The sequence below is a fragment of the Schistocerca gregaria genome, chromosome 1 (genome assembly GCF_023897955.1).
Source record: "Schistocerca gregaria isolate iqSchGreg1 chromosome 1, iqSchGreg1.2, whole genome shotgun sequence".
Taxonomy (NCBI): domain Eukaryota; kingdom Metazoa; phylum Arthropoda; class Insecta; order Orthoptera; family Acrididae; genus Schistocerca; species Schistocerca gregaria.
In genome coordinates, this window is record NC_064920.1 from 205,827,261 (window position 1) to 205,845,484 (window position 18,224).

The following is an 18,224-nucleotide window of genomic DNA, read 5'->3' on the forward strand; positions in this document are numbered from 1 at the left end:
CATAAATTTAATACATTGGCTACATGAAAGTACTAGTGCAGCAACACAATCTTCTAGTAAACAAATAACCTGTTTTGTCTGGTTGTGTATCCCTAAATTTGCTGAATGTTGGCACATAAAAAATTTGTTCTTTGAAAAATGGACACACATTAATGTGGAGCACGTAGTGTGTCTACTAGTTTGATAATGAGTAGGCCTGGATAAAGGAATTTATTAACAACATAATTTGTTTAGTCATGTTTGCACTTGTTGTCAGGTGGAGGAAAGAAAGGCAAAAAAATCAAATGCACTAATGTTGTAATAATGTGATTTCTTCTGGTTTTTGACAGCACATCAACTTATGTCTTTGTTTAATATTCTTATTTTTAAATTTGTTACATGTCTATTACAGGTTTAGAACATATGCATAGGCGTTTTATAGTATATCGTGACCTAAAGCCAGCGAACATCCTTTTGGATGAACATGGGCATGTACGAATATCGGATCTTGGTCTAGCATGTGACTTCTCGAAGAAGAAACCTCATGCAAGTGTGTAGGTATTGCTTGTGCTATTCTGTTTCAGTTTTGCATCAATGCAGTGTTATTAGTAATACAAATTTTTGCCAATGTTGTGGAATGTTTATTTTCTCTCTTTACTATGTAAGGTAATAAAACATGACTTTGATACTTATCTTCCTAACAAGCTTTGAAGAAAGTTTTGTCTTTCATTTCTTTTTTTTTACTTGTTTTAAATATATATGCACCAAGAAAAATATTTAATGAATATAAAGTTCGCTCTTTCCTCTTCAACTGTCAGTCCCATGATTGTTGCATTATCTGTCCTGCGAGCTTCTAATTCCCTTTAACATCATCCCTCTTAGGCATCCATATATGTTTTCCTTTTCATCCAGCCATTAGTTTTGCTTACTTGGGTCTCCTCACATTTTCTTCTGTGATACAATTTGATGGTGATGCTCATAGGTTTGCATTATAAGCACACCAGATAAAAAATTAGTCCAAACCAAGAGATATCATGTGTACCATTGATAATGGTCTTAATTTATTAAGGAAGACAGTCCTCAGGTTTCTTCAAGTATGTTGTATCCAGGTGATACCACCCAGGATTCATTATATCTTGTAGAGCTGTCAGACTGTGGGGATGTCAAGTACTATGTTGCACCTGCTGTTCCAGATAGTCCTAGATATTTTCACTGGGATTAATATCATGTGATTTAGTGAGCCAGTCAAGGTGCAGTAGGGAGTCTGAGTGCTCAGCAGCATGCAGTCCTGTAAACACAGCTGTTGTCATCTTGGAAGATAGGAGTATACACAACCTACTCATCATGAAGGTATAGAAGAAAAGGCAACACTTGGTTATCAGTAATTCTTAAACAAACATCCTGGTTCATTTCAGGAAGACAACACTTGGTCATCAGTACTTCTGAAACGAAAATTCTGGTTCACTTCTTATTAATAAAACCATTTTAGATATTGTCCAGAAATGAAGAAAATAATCCTGGTTCATTTTCACAGTAACCTGAACAAATTGAACCAAGTCATGATATACAAAATACTGACCTCCCCCTCGCTCAAAAAAGAAGTTACAGAAGCATCTATGGCCTGAACTCAACACTTTGCATTGCTTCAAAAGAGTCAGAATCATAGCTTGTTGGACCAAACTACATGCCTCCAGTCAGCTGCTGCCCAGTTTCTGTGTTGTTTGGCCTATTGAATATATACAGCATTAAGTGGCACTGTGAGTAATGACATTTTGTGAGATATCTGACTGCAGCTGTCCATTATGTGCTGTTCTCATAACAATGTTCACTCTGAAACTGGTTGAGATGGATGTGAATTCATTGAAAGCAACATTTCTTGTTGGCTTTGAAACCAGTTGTCATTGACAGTGTTCGACACTTGTCTCTGGTCCATGTTGGTTCTGATCTTTTTATAACTACTGTTCTTATGCTGCGTTACAACACTAAATCTTCTCAGTGTGATTATTTTTTCCAAAAAAGAATTTTCTGCATTTTGCATTTCAGGTAATTTGTGACAGGTATCCACAGATCATTGTTTTTCTTTGGGAATCAAGGCATCCAGGAAAAACATTCACACACTTTCCTCTTCTTAAAAACATTTTGGAGAATTTTCGTGAACACTTGATTTAAAAATGTTGCTCCTTGCAATTTGTGACAAAATAGTATTGATACATTATAGCCGCACATCCACTATTTCACACTGTCTGTTCACAATCAACTGGTCAAATGTATGCCTGTTTGTTTATACTTGGTAGGTCAAGTTCCCCCTGGAGTTTTGCTCTGTCACGTAAAGCCACTTGGAACTATTTGGATGGATGGTGTATGTTTAAAATTCAGCTAATGAGAGCTGCTTTAAACTAGTTGTAGCAAGGTAGACATAGTCAATTACACATATTATGTAATGTAAGAATGCTTTTCTTAATGTCAATAAAATCTGTGGAACCCAGAGTTCAGAAATTATTCATGATACCGTAACATTAATAATGTATGAATGTTTTAATTTTATACTGACAAGACATGAACTGCATCTATAATGGTGAAAGCCATGTGGAGTATTCAAGCAGAAAATTATTCATGATACCATAACATTAATAATGTATGAATGTTTTAATTTTATACTGACAAGACATGAACTGCATCTATAATGGCGAAAGCCATGTGGAGTATTCAAGCAGAAAATTATTCATGATACCGTAACATTAATAATGTATGAATGTTTTAATTTTATACTGACAAGACATGAACTGCATCTATAATGGCGAAAGCCATGTGGAGTATTCAAGCAGAAAATAAACCAGATTTGTTGTGTCAGAGCTACTGATTGTGGACGTAATTGAGAATGTATTTGCAGATTAAAAAAGTGTAAGTGTAGAATACCATCTTTCTCTTGTACTGTTGAAATTGTGTATCGAAGAAGCAACATAGGTAACAAAACAAAGGTTCAGAAATCTAATTGAATTTCAGGAGGGAAGGATGTCAATGACAATGTTCACTGATACGGCCATTCTCTGTGAAAGAGAGAAATAATTACAAGATTTGTTGGATGGAATTGGGGGGGGGGGGGCGGGGGGGAGGGGGGGGGGGGGGAGATATGGAAAGATGATATCAGTTTTGATGTGATGCTGGCATATGTCACCTGGAGGATAGTAGATGTATTAATAAAGGTTTCAGTGTCATCTGCCACCAGATAGCTTAGTGGCGTAGCTACCAAAGTGCCATCTGCATCTGCCTTCTAATAGGAAATGCTCATGGCCAGAAGGCTCAACATGGTGCAAATCTGTGAAGCAAGCAGGCATATGGTCCCGTCAGAGAATTGCCAGAGAAGTCAGACATGTTGCATCAGTTGTGAAATGATACTGCTGTCAGTCATCATGTCAGCATTCTCACACACTTAGATGAGTTTCTGGATGTCCATGAGACATAAATGCCCATTAGGATTTCATATTGTAAGGGCAGCAGCAGCAGATCATACAGCTGCCACAGCACAGATAAGAGGGCTTATGAGCCAGACATCTCAACATGAGGGGTTGGATACCAGTAGTTAGCAGTGGGACTATAAGTATACACACTTCTAGCCCACCTTTCACTCACACAATAGTGTTAACATGCATGGCTCGACTGGTGCCATTGGATGATCACTTGGAAGATGGAATGACATGCTGTGGTCTTCAACGATGAAAGCAGATTCTGCCTGCACCCAAGTGATGGTCCTAACAACTGCTACAAAACTATGTGAATAGGTTGAGTAGATGTGGCATAATGTATCCCAGGACAGTATTCACCATCTGTTTGATTGACTGGATGCCAGAGGCAGCACCTGCATTGCCACTTGCGGCGACTGCACTTTGAGTAATATGGATGTTTCAGCATGGGTCAATACATGGTACCTCAGAATCAGTTGCTCTATTGATCTGTAAATGTAATCACTCATGTACTCCATATGCACTGTTACAACAGTAAATATTGAGTGTGTTGGAAACCAGTAAAAGGGTGTACAAATTTTTTTCTGAAAGTGTATTTTGATGACCAGCAGAAATGAAACTAGTGAAAAACTAATTACGGTATCAAAACTGGGGACCACATACTACATGAAGCTAAGGAATTCTGTTGCCTTGGAAACAAACTAATGTGGGAAAAGCAAGGAGAACAAGAAGGCAAAAAGAGCATTCCTCGCCAAAAGCAGGTCACTGGTAACAAACATAGGCATTAATTTGAGAAGGAGGTTTCTGAGACTTTACTTCTGGAGCACAGCACCGTGTTTAAGTGAATCTAGTTGGTCTGTGGGAAAACCAGGAAATAAGAGAGCCGAAGAATCTGAGATGTGGCGTTGCAGGAGGATGCTGAAAATTGAGTGTAATGATAAGAAATGAGGAGGTTCTGTGCAGTATTGAACCAGAAAGAAATATATTGAAAACACTGCTAGAAGAAGAAACAGGATGATAGGATATACGTTTAAGACATCGGGAACAACTTCATAGAACTAGATGGATTCATAAAAGGCAAAATCTTTAGTGAAAAACAGCCATTGGGATATAACAAACAAATAACTAAAGCCTAAAAAAAGTAATGTCATCTGATCCACTGAAAACTATTTCATTGTTTGGAAACAGCATTAACAACATGTGTGATATACTAACTTGCAAAGTGGTCTGCCACTTCCATAAATAATTAATTTTATTTAGTGTTCAGGGTGCCCATCATCTGTTCACTTACATCAAAGTGAGATTTAGCTGCTCTTCTACACCCCCCTCCCCCTCCCTTCCAGTATTCTCTATCCTACATATTTTTCATCTTTGATAATTGTTTGTGTATGTCTTTTGAAGTGAACTACATTATGCTTTGGGATTTTCAGTGGGACTCATGGTTACATGGCTCCAGAAGTTCTATCAAAAGGAACTGCCTATGATTCCAGTGCAGACTGGTTTTCTTTTGGCTGCATGCTGTACAAACTACTCAAAGGACACAGTCCATTCAGGCAACACAAAACAAAAGACAAACATGAAATTGACAGAATGACGTTAACCATGGTAAGTCTTTGGAGTTTTTATTTTTTAGTTAGTTTTACAAATACATGAAAAACTTTAAAATCTATTTGCCCACTTTTGCTGTAATTTGAGCTGTTTTTTCGTGCAGTAACATGTTATAAGAAACATTATACTGTTGCACTGCTGTACAATCAAAATATTGGAAGAAATGAGATCAATTATAAACTTTTTTACAGAATGTAGAGCTTCCAGAATCCTTTTCGAAGGAGCTACGGTCTCTCCTGGAAGGACTGCTGCAACGTGACATAGACAAGAGACTGGGCTGCAAAGGAAATGGGTAAAACTTGTGTAATACTACTTTTAAAATCTGTCCACTCACGACAGTGTTTTGGACAGCATTTGGCCCAGATACCATTTGTATACCTGTTAGAAGAACAGGCATACTCTAGCTGTCGTACTGTACAGGGTCAAAATTTAAACATTACACACTTCTTCCAGCTCAGGAAAATTGTGCATCTTATAAAAGCACCATTTTTTTCGGGGGCACTCCTGTCAAACCCCCAAAAAACCTTAATGTTGGTTTCAAAAAGTACCAATTGTGTGGATGGCCATTTATTTTCTTTTTTCATGGTAGTGTGTCAAAGTTTTTACCATATGTTCACAAGATGATATTCTCATGAACTCCAAAAGTTTTTCAGTATCATTATCCACCACTGAGATCCAGAAGTTCAAAATTACCATACTTTTGCACTTAAGATAAGCACACAGTACCCAGTCTGAGGTGCAAACGGGGTCTTAATAGACCTAGTGAACACATGACGAGGATTCTAAGGTCATTGCAAGGATCCTGTGGTCAGCAAACTATGTTTTTAGTCAGCTCTTTTTCGCTAATAAAATTTGTGACATTCTGTTTCTGCATAATGTACACTTCACTTCTATACAAATATGACCTAAGTGATACTGCAGTGACAAAAAATTGTTAAAATGGTTCTTAAAATGCCTGAAAAGAACTTAAATGACTGCTAAAGAATATGTAAAACTGGAAAGACTGCAAATTCATTAAAGAGCAAAGTATCCAGAACAATTGTAAAGCCAACGATTTTGTGCTAAACTTATATTATGTATATTTATTTGTTGTTTGTATATGTCAAAGTATATAAATGTGCCAAAGTATGTAAATCAACAGGCAAAACTTTACTGGGTACAGAGTTTGTTTTATATATGCAGCACACCATGCTGCAGCAGGGAAAAGAAGGGAACAGCTGAACAATGCTCCTGTTGAAGTACAAAAAAGGCAAATATGTGCCTCTTTAAAAGACTATAACAGAAAATTTAGGAACTGGCTGCCTCAATCCTTGTTCTACCTTCCTCACCAAAAATTTTATCATGCAAACATATTCACACTGTTTTTTACTGGAAGGGAGTAGAAGAGGCAATGATGGCGGAAGAGAGAGCAGACAACACCATTAGGTGAGAAAGAGAAAAGACAATCATGATGGGAGAGGGAAAATAGCAGAGAAAGAGAAAGATGGATGGATGAAGACAACAGTAGTGGGAGCCAAAGAGAGAGGAGATATTGACTGTCAATGAGAAACTGTGGTAGTAAAAGAGAAAGAGAGATGGGTGAAGATAGAAGCAGTGGGAGCAAAAGAGAGAGCAGACAGTGGAAATAAAAAATACAGATGAGTGGAGACCATTCGTATGCTAGGGGTTTATACCCTCCCAGACTGGCAAACTTTAATGTGTAGGTATATGAGAGACACATCTTGGACTGAAATTTTAAACACATGTGTATAGATGGAAAACTAAGCTAGAATTTTTGAGCTGCCAAGCTATGGTCAAGTGTGTGTGTGTGTGTGTGTGTGTGTGTGTGTGTGTGTGTGTGTGTTTGTGTGTTTATGGGGGGAGGGGGGGGGGGGGCAAGATATAAGATAATGGGACAATGCAAGTGGCAGTGAGATATACAGTAACTCAATGCGTGAAAAAGGAGACAGTGAGACAGAGACATACATAGACAGTGGCAGTGACAGGGAGGTGCTTAGTATGAAGTCTTAACTGTGAAGAGAGACAGGGTAAATGGATTTAGAATGTTCTGTGTTAAAAGCACACAAATATGTTTGAATGCTAAATTTTTTGGTGATGAAAGCAGAATATATATTGAGGCAGAATATTTTGAAGAGGAACATATTCACATTTTTGTACTCTGACAGGAGCATTTTTCTTCTGCTAATAATATGCATATGTTTTATAAGCTTTACGTTGTGTGAATTTAATAACAACCTTTTTTTTTTTTAATTGAGGGTAAGATATTGCATTAGTTGCTATGGAGAGGAAAGGGCTCATGTTGTGTGGAAAAGGAAAAAGCTGTTCGTTTTTGTTTGCAGAAGATATTGGAAGAAGGTTGTCTTTGCATATTTCATTGATTAGATTATCATTATAGGGAAATATACGAAAGAAGCATCTTTATAAAGAATGCAGATCATCTGTATCAGAAAGACTGATTTTCGTATAAATAATTTAAGGAGTAAAGGTAACAAGTCACCGAACAGTTTATGTGCTGACTCATCAACAGGCATATAAACAAGACCAATAAGGGAATCATCCAGTACGATATGTCGAAACAAGCCCTGAAATTTTTTACATACGAAGAATACACCAAAGGAAAGACCAAGTGAAAATTTTAGCTGCTAAGATGCACAAAAAATATTTTTTCTAAAAGTGTTGAAAATTGCCAAATTTGTAGCTTGCCAGGTGGGAGCTATGTGTACCCCTACCGGAACTGTAATAGACTGTGCATGCTCAACATGGTAGGCAGCACATATGCTTGGTTAATGACACACTGGTGAACAGATAACAAGACTCAGTGCAATCATAATTTGTAAAGTGATTTTCAGTTTCCATTGATATCTCCTCTAAAACAATTGTCCAGTTATTGCTCACTCAAATTCACAACTTATTTAATATCCACAATAATTATCAGTTGTTTTTGTGGTAGTATAAGTTTTAACAATGGAGATAAAATTGTGTTAACATTAACTCTGTTTAACACTTAATGTTAAGCAGTGTTCAAACCCGGCTTTGCCTCATAAAATCTGACTGTGAACTGTATAAATGAAAGAAAGACTTACACAAAGTAATAAATATGTGCCAGAATAAAACTCACAAAACTGTTGAAGAGAAACCGTCTAATAGATTTACTGTACAGTATGGCAGATTCAAGAAATCATACACTATAGGAAGTCGTAAAACAACAATGTTTACTTCAAGTGAAGGTGTAGAGGAGATGTCTTTAATTCATAGCCAACATAAACATGAAGCTTGCTATTATCTCCAGATCTGCCGTGTCTAATGCCTATCAGTCAGATTTCGAGAAAGAACTGTGATCAAATCGCACTTTATCATTTTGATGAAAAAAAAACAAGTCTGTTGTGCAATCAATTAATACTATGACACATTTATATACAACAATGACAATGATCACTGTTTCTGCAGCTTTATACGCATCTTCAGAGACCTCAAAGCATATTAAGTCTAAAAATAAAATAAAAAACTGTTTTGTGGTAATAATCTTATTATCAGCATATCAAAATCCAGAAAAATTCGACAGAAAAGAATTTTAACATTTCATTTGAAACAGTTTCTAACAAGTTGCAGAAATTAATTCATTGATTTCTTGGACTCTTGGTCTGGACTTACTAATACCTTGGTCTTTCGGAAGATGGTGAAACGACTGTTGGTATAATTCACATTCCCCCAAAACAACCAGTGTGACTCTTAGTAAAGATTATTTTCAATAGTGGAAAGTATTTTTAAGGAAAGTGTCTGCTAGTATAAATTCTGATAGCTCTGTGTCATCTGAGGTTTGTCAGGAGAACAGTATTCTTAAATTTCAGTCATTTGCGCATTGTAAGTTCACAGTGGCACGTTTTACGAATTGCTTTAAGTATGCTCAGTATACAGTACAATAAACAGAGCAATAGCCAAGACTATTTTTTACTCTACTGCAATTCTATCTAAATAAAACTAATGATTACTGTGACATGCCTGAAAGCATTAATTTTCATTTCATGAGGTGTGCTTGGTGTAAGGAAAATGTCTGTTTTCATCATTCAAATAACATTTCACTTTAATGTGATGACTATGGAGTATAAGCAGGGAGCTGTATCATTGTTACTAATATATGCATTATTTAAAAACTGTTGTAAGAACTGTACAACGGGAATTGTTATAAAATGACATATCTGTAAGACATGTTTCACGCCAAGAAATTAAAGCCACAATTGGTGGATGACATCTTTAATGCGACATCAAATTCTGCCTTCATTTGTTTTCCTCTGCTACTCACCTTTGTAAGAATTACATACACAACAGTGTAGCTGTCCATACAAACTTCATCTACATTACTGACACGTGGCATTTTTTCTATGTTTTAACTGTTTGAAATTTGTTTCTGTCACTCTGAATATTAGCACTACCAGTGCTATGATCTCTTGTCATGGCTGATCATGCACTAGGCAGGAAGGGCTGTACACACCACTGTCATGAGTGGCTTTCATGTGACAAAAATGAGTAACTTCATCAGTTTTTAAAAAAAAACTTGCAGTGCATTTCTTTTGTTGTATTCTACTTGCATAAAAATTTCAGGCTGCATTTAGACATGTCGGATTGGACCATTCCCTTCTGAGTACACTGCTAGCTTTCAGATAAATCCTGCATCAGAGCTATACACTACAGATACATACATGTACACAAACATTGTCCTTGTAGCCAGATGCATTATTAATATTGTGTAGCGGTTGTGGGTTTTTGTGTTTCTTTCATAAAGAGTAGATTCCTTTTACAAAACAATGAATCATATGAGGGAAAATAGGCATTGCAAAATAGTGGTTGGTATGTCCAACTATTTATGCAATTTAATGATATGAACATAATACAGGGAAACATTCCACGTGGGAAAAATATATATAAAAAACAAAGATGCTTTAACTTACCAAACGAGAAAGCACTGGTATGTTGATAGACACAATTTAATAAAAAACACACAAACACACACACAAGTATTCAAGCTTTCGCAACCCATGGTTGCTTAATCAAGAAAGAGGGGAGGAGAGGGAAAGACGAAAGGATGTGGGTTTTAAGGGAGAGGGTAAGGAGTCATTCCAATTCCGGGAGTGGAAAGGCTTACCTTAGGGGGGGAAAAAGGACAGGTATACACTTGCACCCACACACATATCCATCTGCACATATACAGACACAGACAGACATGTGTAAATGCAAAGAGGTTGGGCAGAGATGTCAGTCGAGGCAGAAGTACAGAGGCAAAGATGTTGTTGAATGATAGGTGAGGTACGAGGGGCGGCAACTTTCATCAAATCATAGCTTTAGCTGTGGATCCTGAGTGAAATGTCAGTATAATTCCATACTTATACACAAATACCACCTGCTGTGCCTTTCTTGTAAATTCTGCCAGTCAGTTTACATTATGAATAAATATTTGTGGCTAGTGTAAGTGTTAATATTGGCATCGATACATTAAAATTCCCAGTATTAACTGGCAGATGAAAATGTTTGAAAAATTAAATAAAATCATTGCTGTGGAAATAATTGTAGACTGTTATGAATCCCTCACATTTTTGTTTGCAAATTCATAGTTAGACCTACAGTACTTGTGAAACTACGAATTTTAAATTGACGATTGGTGGTATCTTTTGCAACAGAGCTGATGAAGTGAAAGAGCATCCCTTCTTTGCTGGCCTGGACTGGCAGCAGGTGTACCTGCAGAAGTATACACCACCACTCATCCCTCCAAGGGGTGAGGTGAATGCAGCTGATGCTTTTGATATTGGCTCCTTTGATGAAGAGGATACAAAAGGAATAAAGGTTTTTGTTAATTTCTTCTTTCCATTTCTGTTTCTTGCAAAATTTATATGTAATAACAAAGCTGTATAAATGTTTCCAGTCTTAATGGGAAAGAATCTGATCTGGTATTTTAGATGATAGAATCTATTTATGAGCTACTGCATCTCTCTCTCTCTCTCTCTCTCTCTCTCTCTCTCTCTCTCTCTCCCTCCCTCCCTCCCTCCCTCCCTCCCTCTCCCTCCCCTCCCCCCCTCTCTTTTCCCCTCCCCCATGACAAGGGTTTGAGATGAGGAGTGCTGAAAGGACAGGTCACCAGATCCATATATCAATTTAATTTAATAGTTTGAATTATGAATAGAGCTGGTATTATCACAGAATTTATTTATTTTAATTATTTTAATAGTTTATGAGATGCTCATTAGGACTTATTTCTTACAATTTTTGTGAATGTAAGACTATACTGAAGGAAAGACTAACATTAGCTAACTCTGTCTTGATCCTCAGCCTCATAAATGAAAGTTTTTCAGAAGTGGAAAAAGTGATATTGGGAATGAAGTGCTTTAAATCATAAATCTGGCTCAAGGAAAATTAAAAACACTCTTGATTTCAAGTACTCCAATAGGAAAGCTTGTACCTTACTAAAGAAGCTTGGGACACATCCAACAACTTAGAAAAGAAAAGAAGTAATGACGGTAAATGAAGCTTCAGGACAAATCGTCATCTTGGCCAGATCTCCTGAGGACAAAATGCATTCCAGGCTTGTAAATCAGGAAGTCAGAAAGAACCAAAGCTTATACCCAAATATACTGACAGCAGTTAGTCCAACCATTGTATCCCACAAAATTGGTACAGGCAACTGAAAGAATATTGACATACTATCTCTGTTTTGTGGCAGTACTACAGGCAGTGTTGAATCAAGCCCAGCCCTAATGAGATAGAATGCACATACTTCATTATCAACAACAGACAGGCCAACTGTCAATTGCATCTCTATTTTAATGCAAGTTCTGTAAAATTCAACCCTATTCAAAATTGTTTGGGTCTCATACTTGACAGATCCTTCACTTATTGATCATACTTGTCTAATGCTATAGTGTAAATTAGCACCAGGAATAATAGAGATCAACAGAAGGCAGGAAGATTCTGGACTACCTGAAGCTTCTCATTCATGACTATATCCAAACTGCCACACGTGAATGTCTCAAATACAGACATCAGCAATGAAATCTGCTGTAGAATATCCTGGTGAAGAATTTAACAGTTGCCATAAATGAGAATACAAATGAAGTTAAAAACTGGCATTAAATCAGTAGGCTTCGATTTGGCTCCTCATACATCGAAGACAATGGAATCTGCACAAATCACACAGTATAAAAGGATTTTTTTTTTCCGAAGTGGAATAAGTGCCTAACTATATTGCAGTTGTAGTAATATGCTTCAGACCGCCCATCACATTGTGCAGGAATGTATTTTAACATTGTATACAGACAATACAAAAGACTTCTTGACAATGACCCAAGATGCTACTGGCAGCATTTAGAAATTAAATTTAAAATTGGAAATGTTCTGCCCTTAAACTCTACAGGAGGGTCAGAAACAATCTGAAAAGCTTGCAAGGATGTTTAAGGGTAGATTGTGCTGAGAAATAATTGTTAAGAATAAATTAGATATGTTGTGCCATTTCAAAGTTAATTAGCACTGAAGTTAGCTAGCCAGGCCATTGCATGTGCAATTTCAAGCAGCCCACTAGATGTAGTGTTGTTTCTTAAAACCAAACAAGAGAGTGGTACAGAAATTGGACATGGGCTGGTAGTAAGGATCAAGTCTGAGGCAAAGACAGCAGCCTTGTGCACCATCGTCTATGCTATTGGAACAACTGATGATAATTGTATCTTGTGGGCTGCATGAATTTGGTACCATGGCTTGATTGGCTAACTTCAATGCTAATTAATTTGGAAATGTCACAATGCACTGAATTCATTTCTTAACAGTCATTTCTCAGTACAGTGTACCCTGCAACACCATTACAAGCTTTTCAGACTGTTTCTGAGCACTCTGTGTATGTAAGATATTCACTCTCTATTTTTCTGTTTTTTTTCCATTAATGGTACTGTCTTGTAACTGTAATGTAATGTATAATAATACGTATTATGTTCTGCTATATGCTGAAAACATAAATAGTAATAAATGTCACTGAAATGTCAATTAAATGTCTCGAAAGGGAGGCAGAATGGCAGCTCAGAACTAATCCTCAAGATCCGAAGTTCTAAGTACTGACAGTAACACATAAAAGTAGAAACAACTGTCCTAGCATTTTGAACTTTTACTTCCATGCCCAGGGATGAATGTTACTGGACTTAGCATCAGTTAAAAACCTCTCCCACCCCCGCCTCCTCCCCCCCTCTCCCCTCCTCCCCATCTCTCCCCCCCCCCCCCCCCCCGCTCTCTCTCTCTCTCTCTCTCTCTCTCTCTCTCTCTCTCTCTCTCTCTCTCTCTCTCTCTCTGTGTGTGTGTGTGTGTGTGTGTGTGTGTGTGTGTGTGTGTGTGTGTGTGTGTGTCCCCTTGTATTATTTATTTAAGTTCTGAGCCTTGTAGTATTTATTAATATACTCTTTTACTTTTTCTTTTTGATAGTGCCCCTCTCTCTTTTCCCCTTTTTTCTCTCTCCCTGTTTCTCATATTGATTTCTTTGCAAGCCTTACATGCACTGTTTGTTTCTGAACTTTCTTCCTGTTATTCCATGTTTACTTCTGTCTGTCATTCTATCATACCTGGAGTGAAGCCAGCACAGCACTTATCAGTATGTTATCTTTGTCCTCCTAATCTTTCCCCAGCCATCCTCACAACAGTTGCTTCCATCTTGACTTGAGAGGAGTGATCTGCACCTTTTTTCCAACCCTCTACAACCTACCCCTCTTTGGCCATGGGGAAGGAACTAACAGTTCTGAAAACTTGAATAGATATTTCTAGTGATACTTGTCTAGTAACAAGACTTCTGACTGTCCATTTTGTTTCTGGTAAATTTGAAAGTCTGGTTATGTACTTTATCAAATAAGATTATTGTAGTGATGCTTTGAAATTTTAAATTATATTAGGAACAGTGTAATAAAAGACTCAATAAAATCTTGTGCTCATACATTTATGCTTGTTTTCTTTCCAATGAAAGCTCACGGAGGCAGACCAGGATCTCTACAAAAACTTTCCTTTAGTAATCTCAGAACGATGGCAAGCTGAAGTTGCAGAAACAGTTTTTGAGACAATCAATGCCGAAGCAGATAAGATGGAACAGAAAAAGAAAGCAAAACAAAAACTTAAGTTTGACACCGATGAAAAAGGTAAACTTTTAGCCTGAGATAAATGGGACATCTATTAGCCTCAGATAAATAAGACATAGTTTTCTGTTCAATGCAGCTGTTGATAGCAAGTACAGGGAAACTTGGGACATAAGAAGTGTGTGAATAAACAATGTTCCATTCACACACTGTGCTTTTATAAACACATTGATCCTTACTTAAAAATTGTTTTCTTTGGCTCATTGATGTTTGCTTTCAAATATTTCAGAATCTGACTGCATTCTGCATGGATACATAAAGAAACTGGGAGGACCTTTTGCATCAGCATGGCAAACTCGTTATGCCAAACTCTATCCAAATAGGTTGGAGCTTCATCCAGAATCTGGAAGTACAAAGCCTGAGCTTGTTTTTATGGATCAAATAGAAGATGTTAGTGCTGACTTAGTTCATGTGAAAAATGAACAGTGTATTGTGGTACGGACTAGAGATGGAAAAATTGTCCTCACTAATCCGGTAAGATGGTAACTTCATTTGATGTCACTTGCTAGTAGCAATAATTTTCACATGATAATACTAAGTATTTGTGAGTCTCATACCTCTTTAACATACAGTGTTAGATTCAGTTGTGGTTGTGGAAACTGATGAATTATATATATCATTAAGTATGGTAACTGTGATAATGAAAGCTATGGGAGTGGTTTGAAAAGTTCTTTGAATCACCACGAGAGGTCAGCGCTAGTGCAACGAGTTGTTCACTGTTGCCTGTAAACATGTGCCATGTCAGTTATCATGGAAGAGAGCTGTGGCAGTGACATGACTGTTGTTGTTGTCGTGTTTGTGATTTGTGAAGATCGGAAAAATCAAGATTCGACCAGTGATTAAGTACTTCATAAAGGAATGTATGAAAGCAAAGGCTATTTATGCTGATTTCCAGAAAACATTGGGGGACTCTCCTCTTTCATATACAACTGTTTCCAAGTGGACAAATGAATTTAAATTTGGTTGGGAGAGCTTAGATGATGATCTGCGCAGTGGTTGGCTGAGATGTGTCACTACTCCAGAAATCATTACAAAAGTGCACAAAATGGTCGTGGAGGATCGCCGATTGAAAATGCGTGAAAATGCTCACACTGGCCGGATGTCATCTAAAAGGGTATATCACATTTTAATTGAAGAATTAGAAATGAAAAAAATTATCTGCAAGATGGGTGCCTCGACTCACTCTGGATCAAAAACGCATGAGAACAGACATATTGGAACAATGTTTGGCCAGTTTTAGGAGAAACGAACAAAATTTTTTGTGCCGTTTTGTGACCACTGATGAAACTTCAGTGCAATACTATACCCCAGAGACAAAACAACAGTCAAAATAATGGATACAGGTGATTCTCCACCACTAAAGAAAGCAAAGACAATTGCTTTGGTGGGAAAGGTCATGGCATCAGTGTTCTGGTATGCAAAGGGGATTCTGTTTGAGGATTATCTCCCCACTAGACAAACAATTACTGGAGAATACTGTGCTTACTTCCTGTACAAATTGCGACAAAAGATACATGAAAAAAGGCCAGATTTAGCAAGGCAGAAAGTCATTTTTCATCAAGACAGTTCGTGACCGCACATATGTGCTGTCGCCATGGCAAAATTACTAAGGTATGAACTGTTGCCATACCCACCTTATTCACCTGATATGGCTCCATCAGACTTCCATCGCATCCCAAAACTGAAATTTTTTTTTGGTGGGTGAAGATTCAGTTCAAATGAAGAACTGATGGCTGGAGTTGACAACCACTTTGCAGGCCTGCAGGAAATTTATTTTTGAAATGGGATCAAGGCACTGGAACATCGGTGGACCAAGTGCATTAATCTACAAGGAGACTACATTAACAAATAAAAATAAGTTTCAGTGATGTAAGTACTTTTTTTCTATTCAATTCCAAGAACTTTTCAAAGCACCCTCACATATTCAGATTTGAACATAAGTCTGTATGCCTAAGCTCGATTAAGAAACTGTCTGATGGAGACAGCCTTGCAAAGGAGCTGGAACACCTGCAACAGTGTTAAAATATAATGGATATTCTGCACATCAGATCAGCACAGCTTTAAAAAAGAAGGAACTGACAACCCACAAGATGAAGAGGAGAAGGAGCGGTTCAAGTTCAGGGCATTCCTCACATACGTTGGTGATATTTTGTTGGAATTAGACAGACGAATCTTAAATAAACATCATGTCTAATCTGCTCGTCCACAAAGACTTGTACTTCTTTTTGTTTGGCAAAGGACGATCTGGGATGGAAGGCTGGAATCAACAGGATACCTTGCCAGTGTGGCAAAGCCTACATTAGTCAGACAATGCACACAGTGCATGAAAGATAGGATGAACATGTTTGCCACACTCACCTTTTGCAGCCAAGTAAGTCAGCCATAGCTGAGCATTGTGTCTCCACAGGACATTCCATGGATCATTCTGCCTAGGGGAATCTTGGCCTCAACAAGATCATTCTGGGATTTAATTATTAAGGAATCACATAAGATCTTCCTAATTGTGATGGTGGCTTTCAATTGGATAATATGTGGGACTTGGTGATTTCTTTAATTTCTTTAGAAAGAAAACATTTTATGACCAATGAAATATCTAGTGACATTTAATTCTGTTAATTTTGTCATCTCAATTTTAACTCAATGGGTGCATGTTCTGACAGAGTGTGTGCACAAATAGTATCACATTAAGCATGCTCCTGCATCTCATAGATGGAGCAATATTTGAAGACGGAAATCTTGACAGAGGTCGCTCATGTAGGAGCTGCCTTTGCGCATGGGTTTTCATGCCAATTTTTTTGTGCAAAGGTAGTAATGTGAACTAGCAATTTCCAGTGCAAAATACTCAAGAAGACAATGTTATCTGGCAACAATCCCAAAACTTCGTGGAATAAGTTAGCTGCTGTTTCCAAGCAGATGGAAACTACCCTGACTCCTGTCAACTGATTGGAAGCTGCTGTGAATTGCTGTGTTGGACAGACTACTGATAGTCATGAATCAGGGACAGATACCAAGACACCTCAAGTACTATCCCATTCTGTGGATATCATCAATTCATCAGAAAATATGGGACTTTTCACTATTTGACTACTAGATTGTGAATGGCAAGCTAGGAATAGATGTAATGGTCCTGTACAGATTAGCCAGAGACCAGGGAGGACTGACAGCACTAAATTCATCCCCCTTACCACCAGCTTTGGGGTGCAGTCTGGACCTGAAATTGAAAAAGGGCCAGTGCAACAGTATGAAGCTTCATCTCTAGTGGACCCTACCGTGCTCCATGTCAGGAGAAAGTAAATGCGTTTCTGGTAACCATCAGCAGTTCAAAAAATGGTAAACAATGATCCTATGTATCAGACTATTCACAGAGTGTTTATGCTATGAGGCCTCATTCAACATGTTTAAGAAGCTGTTCTGGGGGCCATTGATGGAATGGGATGCAGCCAATTGCAGATTGTGGTGCACAAAAGATGTCTGTTGCCTCAGCTCCAAGGTAAATAATTGATAAATGGAGGACAAGTTTGAGAAGACCATCTTTGTTCCTGGAATTTTAATGAAGCTTTCAATCTGCAGTACATTCCTCGGAATTGATCAGGGCTCTCTGGTTCTGTGCTTTAATCAGAGACTTAAATCAGAGACTTTGAAGATTCTCTGACAAGGTAGGCTGCATCTTGCTGGACTGCACCATAGAGTTGAGAACTGTAGAGTGCCACTAAATGTCTCAGGAGTGCACTACAACCAAATACCTATCACCAGGTATCTGATTGCGTGCAGGGTGTGCCCAAGAGATCTAAAGGAACTCTCCATCCAGTTGATCTTACTATTTTTTTAAAACTGTGTGTTAGTAATGGAATTTTTAGGTAACATGCCTCACAAGTATCTCCCGTGATTTTGTTCATGCCATCTTTTCTCATTATCTTGAGAATAAATAAGAGAGGCTGATTAGATTGATCATAAATTTAAGTTGAAATTCTTAAAAATGTTGTTTTATGTATCTTATGTTAGTTGTCTATTAGTAATAATTTTTGTTACT

At 37.6% G+C, this 18,224-nt stretch overlaps 1 protein-coding gene across 1 annotated transcript in view; it reads left to right on the plus strand.

The window, feature by feature from the left end:
- Positions 1-18,224, plus strand: part of LOC126336941 (G protein-coupled receptor kinase 1) — a 1,003,538-nt gene that overhangs the window by 968,346 nt on the left and 16,968 nt on the right. Inside the window, exons 10-15 of the mRNA XM_050001122.1 lie at positions 392-533; positions 4,871-5,045; positions 5,240-5,340; positions 10,721-10,883; positions 14,029-14,197; positions 14,424-14,668. Coding sequence (XP_049857079.1) covers positions 392-533; positions 4,871-5,045; positions 5,240-5,340; positions 10,721-10,883; positions 14,029-14,197; positions 14,424-14,668 — 995 coding nt within the window. The remainder of the gene's footprint in view (positions 1-391; positions 534-4,870; positions 5,046-5,239; positions 5,341-10,720; positions 10,884-14,028; positions 14,198-14,423; positions 14,669-18,224) is intronic.